At 40.1% G+C, this 11,625-nt stretch overlaps 1 protein-coding gene across 1 annotated transcript in view; it reads left to right on the forward strand.

The window, feature by feature from the left end:
* Nucleotides 1-11,625, forward strand: part of gpr158b (G protein-coupled receptor 158b) — a 496,707-nt gene that overhangs the window by 147,867 nt on the left and 337,215 nt on the right. The window contains exon 3 of the mRNA XM_037682052.1: nucleotides 2,878-2,980. Coding sequence (XP_037537980.1) covers nucleotides 2,878-2,980 — 103 coding nt within the window. The remainder of the gene's footprint in view (nucleotides 1-2,877; nucleotides 2,981-11,625) is intronic.

The following is an 11,625-nucleotide window of genomic DNA, read 5'->3' on the forward strand; positions in this document are numbered from 1 at the left end:
CTCCCAATGTTTTGTTGGTCTTTTTTTTTTTTTTGTAAATAATGACCTTTTTTGCGGTTTTATTTATTTATTTATTTTTGTATCTTTAGATCCTATGATGTCATCAAGTACTCGAGTTCTACTCAAGTTTTATTATGTTAATGTCGAGTTTAAAAATTATGTAGTTGGTCAACCCCTAGCTAGCAGTACAAAAATCTAAAAGTTAAATGTGGTTTCATCATAAACACCAACTTCCCTGAACTTGGAGCATCTCCTGATGGACTCAATGTGTGTTTGCTGCTGCCTGGAGAAAGTTTCCTTACAAATATAGGACATGCAGCATCCAGCAGGCCGTGGAGGCAGGGAGTGAGCTTCACCTGAAGAAACATCATCCATACTATGCACAGGTACATCATCAAACCAATGTGAGCTTGTGTGGAGCCAGAAAGACATGGCTGTCGTCCGTGTGTCTCCAGTACAGGAATTGTGTGAAGCTCGTCTCCAGAAAGTACGAAGCTTCTTAAACATATTTCTCAGAGCATGTTTGTACTGCAGCTTCAAGGGAGACATAAATATGTAAATCATGCTGTTAACTTATATTTGAACATTTTGTGTAGCAATTTTCTATGAAATGTATTACCTCACACAATGTTCATCATGTTTGTTACTAGAAATGTTTAATTACATAAAATGTTTACTTCAAAATAGGATCTGTTTCATTACATGTTTATTTATTACCTGAAATATGTTAAAACTTCAAATATTTATTACAAATGTGATCAATTTCATCATGTTTACATGTTCCCTGAAGTGATGAATCAAGTGTTTCATGAATGTTTATCACATGAGTTTTTATTAAATGAGAAAAACAAACACTTATGTTATTATTCAACTGTAAATATACTTTGTATTTCAAATCAATGAGTGTAGCAAATATAATTTTTTCTCCAATCTACATTTGACATATATCAGTAGCAGCATGTGCAGGTTTCATTAGCATTAGTTTTACAAACACACTAGAACAGATGTTCACTAAACTACAGCACACACACAATCTGAAGAAGAATCACCTCTTCATCCTCACATGTAAGCACCAGTATAGTTAACTGGTATATTTACATGTAAGCACCAGTATAGTTAACTGGTATATTTCTGTGTAACATTGTGTATTTGTATCTCATACTACCAATCACTCTTTACATGAACTCTAAGGTGTACTCGTGTGTGTTCAACATCCTTAGCATCAAGTTCACATCTCCATTTAGTGAATGATGGGAATTGAACCTCAGCACATCATTCATTTATACTTTTGTTGGATGTAACTGGGACTCTGTGTACACAGTTTCATTCCACCTCATGTACAACATGAAACAGGACTCCAGTCAGCCATCAGGTGAAAAGGAGGAACCCAGACCAGTGGTCATTCAAGATGTTGAGGGAGTATCAGAGAAACTGGGACGTTTATGTTCTAAACATAACGTCCCAGTGGCTTTTAAACCCCAAAATACATTATGGCAAAGACTGGTTCATCCCAAAGATCCAGTCCCCCGGCACAAACAGAGTAATATTGTGTATGCTGTTCAGTGTCAGGAGGGCTGTGATCAGTCTTACATCGGGGAAACTAAACAGCCACTGGCCAAAAGGATGGCCCAGCACAGAAGATCAACATCATCAGGCCAGGATTCTGTGGTCTACACTCATCTCCAGGCCAGCGGTCACTCTTTCAAGGATGAAGATGTTCACATCCTGAACAGAGAGGAACGATGTTTTGAGAGAGGAGTAAAGGAGGCCATCTTTGTGAAAAGAAATCGTCCATCGTTAAACTGGGGTGGAGCCTCCAGGTTCAACTGTCCCCCTCTTACAATGCTGTGATTGCTAGTATCACTCAGCCCTCTGTGAATAGTAAACAGCCATCGGGTGCTAATGACCCATTGTTAGGCTGATGGTCCTTCTTGAGCATGTGATCAGCTGGTTTTGGTTGTCAGCAGCAAACTGGTTGATCCACTCTGAGAAGGTGCTATTTAAGAGACTGAGCTGAAAACAGCACCTCAGACTGAGGAAGTCTCTTGGATGAGAGACGAAATGTTTCTATTTTTTTTTTTTGCTTTGTTTTGTTTTTTGTTTTTTTTGAATGTCCAGAGGACCAGATTGAACTTTTTTGGAATAACAGATGTCCACTCTGCCTAAACTCTGACTAAGTTACATGCAAAATATAAACCTGACCTAAACCAGGTTGGCCCACTTCTATGAACATGAACTAAACATCAGAACACCTCGACAAAATCATGGCACAACACCAACAAACTGAATTTAGACACTCACCAGAATGTCTGGAACAAACTAGCAGATATCTTGGGACGCTGGAGAAAGTTATCAGGACATCTCACATCTCCTTTTTGTTACGTCCGACACATGAGCTCCTCGCGTTGTTTCCTGGTGGAGAATCTATTTTAAAAAAGTCAGTTTTCTACCTTTTTACAATTACAGTCATGTGACCGGACAATACATCCAATAACGCAGCAATTTTGGACCATCGCTAAACTGTTTTAACCTACTTTGATTTTGCTTTTTTAAATTCAGCGAGAAAGCTTGTGTTCGACAGTTAATATGGAGGACTGTAAAAATGATGGATCTGTCCCCTTCCTATCCCATCAGCCGCCGCGCAGTGGACAAGTGATGTCACGCTCTAAAGCTCTATTAATGACTTCAAATAGCCAGCCTATCCCATTAAGTTCTATATTCCAGACTGTACAATGACAATATGATACCTTTTGCTTCATGAACTCTTCAGCTCCTGGTCTAAACTAAACTTTGCTCTGCTCCTTGTGCCTGTGATGTTTGCTGGAGAAGCAATGCTGACTTTTCTGTGATGTTGTCCATCTCTGCCTGTTGTTCCAGTGCACTCCCATCGGAGGTCACGGCTTTGTCCTGGACAAGTACAAGTGTCAGTGCCGGAGAGGCTTTTACCATTCGAGTCAAGTGGCGGTCAATGGATTTAAAAGTAAGTTACAAATATCTCTGTATTAATAAAAAACACTCTTAGCTGTCACTCCTGAACTTTTCAATAGCAGAATTTTAAGAATTGTAATACCTAAAGGCGAGAAACAGACACCTGTTTTGCTCAGCTAACAGCCACAGTCTTGTTACAGCTTTGAACAGCTACGCAGCTGTACAACCTCAAGATCATGACTAATTATTTTTACTGTTTTTCATCACCCGCTCCTAAAAGCTGAAAAGTGGGCGATAACACTTTTGCTTGTGTCTGTGTGTGCATCTCTGTTTGCCAGCAGAATTGCTCATCATGCCAGTGGCAAATTTGACTATTAGGGCTACGTCTTTGGGAAGTAGTGTGACATCCCATTCAATGCTAAAGTCGAAGAACTCTACAGAGTCACTGGCTGATTGCAATACTGTTTTCCATTTTCAGTTAGCTTCAGCTGACAGGTAAAGTGTTTCCTCTTTGTATTTATGAAATACGATATCTGACTTTTAAACAGTAACAACTTGAACATTAATGTCAACCCAGCACTGAACAGAACAAGCAGTAAGACAATGTCCACCATCACTGAGGGATTTGAATGATAAATGTTTGTCAATCGACAAACATTCATCATTCAAATCCACATTTGAACCATATTTATTTTTCAAGTTATCATGCTAACAACATCCATGGATGGATGGACAGAGGGTGTTTCCAATTCAGTTTTTGCTCTGTGCCATGGGACAAAAACCAGCAGGGACAAGATGAGTGTTTTGCTGTACTGGAACTGAACAGAGAATGTAAGTAAACCTTAATGTTTTGGTGGAAAATGTAGTGAACTAGGCCTGAAGGTCAAAACCTTGACCTAAGGACCATTGGGACAGAACTTGTCATTTCATTGATTTGCATCCAGAAATACAGGTTGACCCATCCTGAGACTTTCTTTCTTGAATTAATTAAGTGAAAGAAGACTATTCTCTATTATCATTACTATTTTACAAATGTTTGATAATCAAATTGTGTTTTAGTTCAAACCATTTTTAAATGTTGAAGTGAACTAATCATTTAAATCAACTGTGAAACAGTAATAATGATTTTTAATCCTCATTCAAAGAAGAAATCAGGTTAATATGCATTGTCTGATTTTCTGTCTTCAATGAGCGAAGTTGTAAGTGTGTCGAAGTTCAAGTTTCGGTCAACTGAAAGGTTACTGAAAAGAAATGTCATGTTTAACTTTTACAGCAAGATACTGGAGAATTGGCTCCACTAAGTCTGGTTTCTTCATAATATCTTTTTGTCTGTTCTTAAACAATCTTAATCTTTTCCTTGACTTTTCATAACACCTTACATCACAAAACACACCTCTGTTTTGGTCCATTGACCAATCAGAAACTCCAAAATGAACCGGAAGTAGAGCCCTTTAAATGTTGGCACTTCCTAGTTCAACCAGAGAGTTTGGAGTTCCAGAGAGTTTGGAGTTCCAGAGAGTTTGGAGTTCCAGAATGCAGAATGCTGGAATGCAGCATGCTCAATACAGCTGCCACTAAGCTGAACGAGAGGAGATTCTGGGAATTATGAAAGTCTGTTTTGGATGACCTCTACACGACTCCCGAGGTTTTTAGCTGCTCTTACGGAGACGCTGAAAAGGTGGCTCGAAGTGGGACTTCACGCCGGAACTGATATATCTTCAGAAAAGGTAAAAAGTCGATCTTCAACCGAAAGTGTACCGTTGGAATAAGCTGGTCCAAAGGAGCGTGCGGTTCTGGTTAAAACAGACAAATTCCCTCACACATCTCTCTCAAAATTGTTGGATTTAATATTTTATACCTTTTTATAATTCCTATCAAGCACTCTAATGTCAGGTCATATAAAGTGTGTGTGTGTCTTTCTTCCAAGGTTGAACTATGTTTATAGAAAGTGTTTGCTAATTCTAACTAGTTGACCTTTAAATATAATCTCATAGTAGCTAAAGATAATTTTACAAGTTCACATTTGATAAATTACAAGCAATCAAATCAGGCCAGAGAGCAGACTGATTAACATAAATAAAGCTAGAACAGCTCTTTAATTTAGACAGTATAGTTTGACTAAGTAAAATCAAATTAAGAGTATAACCATGATCCAAATAAAACCACGAACATAAGTTAGATAATATAATTATTCCTAGAAATAAACAACTATTTCAAATCAGTGTTATCACTAAGGTATAATCACGTTAAACAAACAGTGTTAACAGTTTTAAACGCAGACACAGAAACTAAGATGAATCTGCCTTAAAAACAGAATCAGACCTCCAACAGATATTGAAGTAACACCCAGGAGGTAGGTAATAATTAATAGTTATTAATTATTACGCATAAACAATTTAGACACGAATCATTTTATATCCCTAAAGTATAATAGCAAGTTAAACTTTAAACAAAAGCTGATTTCAGTGGACCAAAACTTATCTGAAATATAGACGTAACGTCCTTGAGGGGGCGGGCTAAGTCGTAACCATAGCGACAGAAGCTGAACCAATCAGGAAGCTAGCCTTCTCAAATGGGGATAAAAGGCCGCGAATGACGCACGCGCACTGAGCATTTTCCGGGAGGCGCATATGGCAGTTCGTTCTTAATGCTCCATTTATATGCATATATCTTATTAATGTAATTGTTTGTCTCTGAATATCTGTAACCCATGTTGTGTCAAATAAATCTTTTATACGAAGGGCGACGCCTCAGCCATTTTGAACACGACGTGGTATTCTATCCACGACAATATGGTGACCCCGACGTGATGGCGAGGTGACGCGGCCTAGACTGAATTGGATCGAGGTGGCTTGCGGTGCACACACAGAGAGAGGAACTGGGCCCATTAATTTCAGGTAAGCTGGTTAACTGTTTGGACCTTAAGGTCCGGAGTTTCTGGCTATTCGGCCGTAAACCAAATTGAAACTAAATTCAAATTCCTCTGTTGGTGTGCATGCGGCCATCTCCGGAAAATAAAGATGGTTTTATTTAAGCTAACTCCCAGTGATTCGTGGGAATTCTGACGAAGTGGGTTACTGGTATTCGGACTTGGGGGGTGCGTTCGAGGCCGCGTGCCTGTGAGAGAGTGTGTATTCTGTTATGTGCACGGCTTTTATATAGAACACGAGTTAGAATCGTGGCGGAGGATGACTAAGAGTCTGCCGTAAGTTGAAAGTATAGAGATATAAGTCCCTTTGAATTCAGCGGGTCGTGGCTGACCGAAAAGTTAACCTGACGAGGTGACTTCCTCCCATATGGTCTGCCATTGGGAGGTGCTGTGGTGCGAGATTTCCACAGATACTGTAGACTGGTACTAAAGTAATCTCAATTGTTAAACTTTCAAAGGGACAGGCCGGGGGCCGTTAAGTCTAAATTCCGGACGGTCTGGGACCGCGCGGTAGGGTTTTAAACACTGTTTGTGCCGTGCTGTTCAAGTTTTCTGTGTGTCGGAGAAAGTCTGCTTGAAGCCGTGTGTGTGTGTGGTAAAGCACTCGTGTGGGGGAAGGGAGCGTTTCTTTGTTCCACACACGAGGTGAAGGCTTACGCGTGTTTTGTTTTGTCTTCGTTTCTGCGTCAGAGGTGTCTTGTGTGATCGGTGCTTCCGTATCCTGACCGGAAGGGGGCGCTGCTGTGAGGCAAGGACGGGTCTGGCTGCTGGGTTGTTCCGTACCAGACTTGTGTTTGTTTCATTACGGCTGCAGCCAGGAGTGAATGACAATAACATATTTGAATGCCTGGGTGTGTGAATGTTGTTATCAGGTGGGGTACTCATGAATGTGGTACAGGTGAAGCCTGTGGAAAATCTATAGGATCATATCAGAGGCAAATTGCATGACTTATAGGGAGTATCAAAATGAAAAGGAGGTAATGAGCTTTATGTACCAAAATTAAGGGGGTAGAGCTTGATTTTTAATGATTTAGGCTGTACAAGTTGGATTAATTTAAAAATATAGCCGATTGGCGTGTCACAGCTAAATGGTATCTGATATGGGAACAGGGATAGCTGAAGATCTTTCAAATATTTGCTGATAGCCGTCGGAGGCCAGACAGAAACGGAGATGGGAGCAGACACAAGGTTAAACGAAACAATTTTCTGTATGATAGGAAGGAGGCAGTGAACTCTGAAACAGAGAATGGTTTGAATCTCAAGGAAAGAGGGGACATCACGTGTACGAGCTGTATTTAACCAGGAGATGGAGTCGGAGTGAGTCTGCTGGAGAAGGTTGAATCATTTTGGAGTCAGCTTAGACAGTAGAGGGTTGAGATGTCAAAGCGAACGAGTGGAAGAGAAATATTGTAGGGGTGGCCTTGGTGGTCCTGAACAAATTAGATTAACTTTCTTCTTGGAATTGACAATAAACTCAGGTTTTAAACTCAACTGCGAAACAACAGAATAAAATGAGTAATGGACAAAATCCTTGACACTTGTAAAATATAGAATTTTATTCTGGTCAAACAATACCTTGCCGGACTCAAATTGAAAAAGTTAAATACGTTAGGAAACTAAACTCAAATTGAAAAAAATTAGATTAAATTATACAGCCATAACTAAACTCAAATTGTAAATACTTGGGTTAAATAAATCAATCTTAATTGTACTCGAATTGAAAAACTTCAGTTTAAGTAATCAGTCCACATGAGTTGATCACGTATTGGAAATGTTTAGCATTTAGGAGCTGTTTCCTTCTGAGAGCTGCAGGGACTAGGTTATTTAGGGGACGACAATTCTAGTGGGTCCATGAATTTAACTTTATTGTTTGAGACTTCACACAGGTCTTGGGAGTGAAAAAGGACAACAGAGAGGTGTACATGGTGAGTTTAAGAAGTTGTACTTTGTGAACAAAGGGCATGTACACGTTTTTGTGCAGTGATAATGGACTTTGTGATGTCTTGAAGGGTATACATAGTCTTAATTGATTTGTATTAAAAGTATCTTGTTTGTGATACAGTGGGAAAGCATAGTTATGACAAGAGATGATTTGCAGATTGGTTATATAACAATAAGTGATTACATATTAACATGCTGCCTAAATTTACAAGGTCTGGACGATAATGTGGCCCTGGGAGTGGACTTCACTGTCAGGTGATGTGTCAACACACATACTCTACAAGATGGAGGACATTGTTTGGAGGGGAATATTTTATGCAGTAGGCGTAAAGATTTGGCTTGTGCAGTGTTTAATTAAAGCTTTCACTCTTGTGTAATTGAGCGGTTAAAACGTCTATTGTACAATCCAGAACACCAGAATGACTCCGTTGGGGTAAACGCTGTGGTCCCAGAATAAAACTTGCTAACTAACGATCAATGTGGATGACAGATGAATGTTGAATCTGGTTTTAATAATTTGATTATTTTTTTCTTCTCTGCAGCTGGAGATGACAGAACTTTGGAGTGGGAAGATGAGTCTAATTAGGCCCACAAAACATAGAAGGTAGCATTTAACTGCATACAGCATCCATCTGAGTTTTGATCAGGACTCTCGAGTGCCGGGGGCCGGATTGGATACAGATGTGTTCAGGTGGGCGCTGACGTTGGGTCTGTGAAACTGACCAATGGGACGCAATGGGACGGTTCAAATAAGTGTCAGTCGAGCCCAACTGACAAAACAACAAAGAACTTTTCAGCCAAGTAACGTGACTTTTCAAAGATCTAACAGTCCAAGAGCAAACTGAACTACCTGTCCAGGGGGGGTGATGGAGTTTGTACACAGCAAGAACATCCAGTCAAGACTTGCTGTATGCTGAGATATGAACTGCTGCACAAAGCTGAGCTGGTCTCCAAATAGACGGGAGACGAATCTGGGGACGTAAAGGCTGAACGAAGAACTGGTGGTCACTCTGCCCAAGGTCACTAACATCAACTGCAGCCGGACGGAGGTGTCAACCCCACATTTTGGTCTGTGATGGTCATCTAAGCACTTTGGGGTCGTGATCAAAAACTGCAGCTGGCTTTGATAATAATCATTCACATAGACTCATTTTAAAACAGGTGCACAACAGGACACAGACGTACAGAGGTGGGAGTGCTAGACGATTCGACCTGCTCCAACTGCTCTGAGATGGAAATTGTTTTATTACCTCAAATGCTCCACACCCCTGAACAAAATATTGATTTTAACTTTCCGTTTATACAGGTCAGGAAGTCTCATTCAGGAGAAACCTGAGACCTGATTTGGATGCAGTTCACTAATGTTTTCTAAAATAACACTGGATGATTGTCTTTGCCTTGAAGGGGCTAATTTTGGTGGGTCTGGTTTGATACAAGAGAAGTAATTTATTTAATGATTAACTTTTGCTAATTTATAGGAGAGCTTGGGTTGTAGTTTGGTAATTGTTTGCAAAACCTGGGTTGAATAACAGTAGTGGGAAGTTTAAAACTACATCATATTTTTAGTTCTGTAACTAATACTCAATCTGAGTGTTAGTGGATTGCAGATGGTAATGCTTCAGATTTGAAACAATGCCGTTTCAAAAAGGGGGGAGGTGTGTAGGCAGCTCTGAGCAGGAAGCAGTTCATAGATCATTACAAATTATACAAAAATAACTTCTTCTGAGGCGATTAAAAGATCATATCAGGTAGGGTAATTACATTGACATTGGGAAATGAATAAATCAGAAACCTACATAACGACGTTACACTTGTATATATGTATATCGGTTTAACAGAAGTATCTTTTTCTCTTTGTTGTAATGTGTACAGATTCCAAAAAGGGGGACGCCCCTAGCCTGAGGTGGATTTGAGCAAAGGTTAAAGGGAAATGGGGTGGTTTGATAATTTTAAACACAACTGACTTGACTGGACTGGACTTGACTTATAGTTTAATGGGGCGAATAAGAAAAGGTTTCATGAACAAAGGATTTTAACCATTTTTTCCTCGTTCTCTTTCTCTTTTATTTTTTCCCCTTTCTCTCTGTTTCTTCCTTGCTATTTCTTCCCTTCTCTAGCACAGACAGGTACCTGGATGGAAGGTTATATACTTTTTTCTCTCACAGTGTTGTATGTCAGTTGGTTAAACTTTTAAGTTTATATTGTATTTTGATTGATGCTGTTGGCGCAAGCGATTTAATGAAGTTTCTTCCACAGGCTCCAGGAAGAGGGGCCGGCGTGGATGATTATTATTGTTATTGTTGTATTGTGTATGTTTAATTTTAATTGTAGGTAGACCGGTTGACGACGAAGGCTTGTAAGGGTGACAGATGGGATGAGAGCACACAGGTATACCTGGAGAAGTCCAGTATGTAACACAATTCAGCTTCAAGTGAACAGATGCATGTAAGAATAGCATTCTATTTTAGTTTTACTAATTCTGTTTTAGGATAACATTACAGTTTAATAATACACCTATCAGTAGCAATAATAACCATCAGGGTGTCCAATAATTCAGAAATAGGTTTTATTCACTACAGAAGTAACCACAGTCAGTTTTTCCAGGCCCAGGTCATGGATCCCACAGATAAAATAATCAAAAGGCCATGCAGGGTGTTTAACAATTCGCGAGCTTTCGTGTCCAGCTTTTCTCATCAGGAGGGAGGAACTCTGACCGAGGAGACAAACTCACATCAGACTGAGTCCTGCTGAAAAGAGGGACAGGACAAGACCCCACCAGGTGGTGGACAGAACATCATATGTCATCGGTCCCCAGAAGGAGAGTGGCACCTGTACGACCCCACCAGGGCACCCCTGCAGAGGAGAGGAATCGATCGCTGGACCACATGGAGGATGATCTGAAGACAGCTCCCCACTACACCTGGAGGAGGTGACAGGACCTTCGTGGGAGCTCATTCTTTGCCCCTTTGTTCTGGTTGGAAAAAGGCAGTAGCAAACATCGGAGAAGAAGTCTCCGCTCTGCCTGAAGTCGGTCGGGTGGATCGGGTAAGGACGGAAGATTACCAGCCCTGACCGTGAAGAACAGAAGACGCGTCAAACTGATTTTAGTTTTGTCCCAATACACACACGTCATTTAGAATGTTTAATCAAACTGATACGGTTCTGAGGACTTTACATGAAGATAACTCCGCGGGCCGAATCCCGCCGAGCACCAAAGGACCCTTGTGGACGAACAAGGGCTCCCACCGCAAGCTCAAGAACCGAAGACCTGCTCGATAGAAATGTTTCAATTAAGGGTGTTGGCTTTTCCTGTTTAATGAGTGTTTAGTCTTACCTTTCAGTCATTCTGAAAAACAACCAGAGAAGGGTCGTGGATTCAATTGGAAACTTAACTATACATTTAACTTGACTATAAACTTAACTTGACTATTAACTTAAATATTCAAATATTTTACTCCATTCAATTAGGCATTTAATCATTCTAAAATAACACGAGGTATTTTAAAGGTGGTTTAAAATAGTTTCACTTATTTATCTTTCTCTATGAGGGGTGTTGCTGCTTTTTTGTATTTTTATAAAGGTTTATGTGTGTGGTACTTTTCACAGGTGTTGGATCAGGGGTCTGGTCCAGGACCCCTGGGGGGTGCAGTAAGTTTGCGTCACATCCATATTGATAAATAAATCCATAAAGAGGGTGAACTCCCATGAATATGGGAGTTCAAAAGAGGGAATGTTGGATTTAATATTTTATACCTTTTTATAATTCCTATCAAGCACTCAAATGTCAGGTCATATAAAGTGTGTGTGTGTCTTTCTTCCAAGGTTGA

The sequence above is a fragment of the Nematolebias whitei genome, chromosome 9 (assembly GCF_014905685.2).
Source record: "Nematolebias whitei isolate Nwh7 chromosome 9, NemWhi1, whole genome shotgun sequence".
Classification (NCBI taxonomy): Eukaryota; Metazoa; Chordata; class Actinopteri; order Cyprinodontiformes; family Rivulidae; genus Nematolebias; species Nematolebias whitei.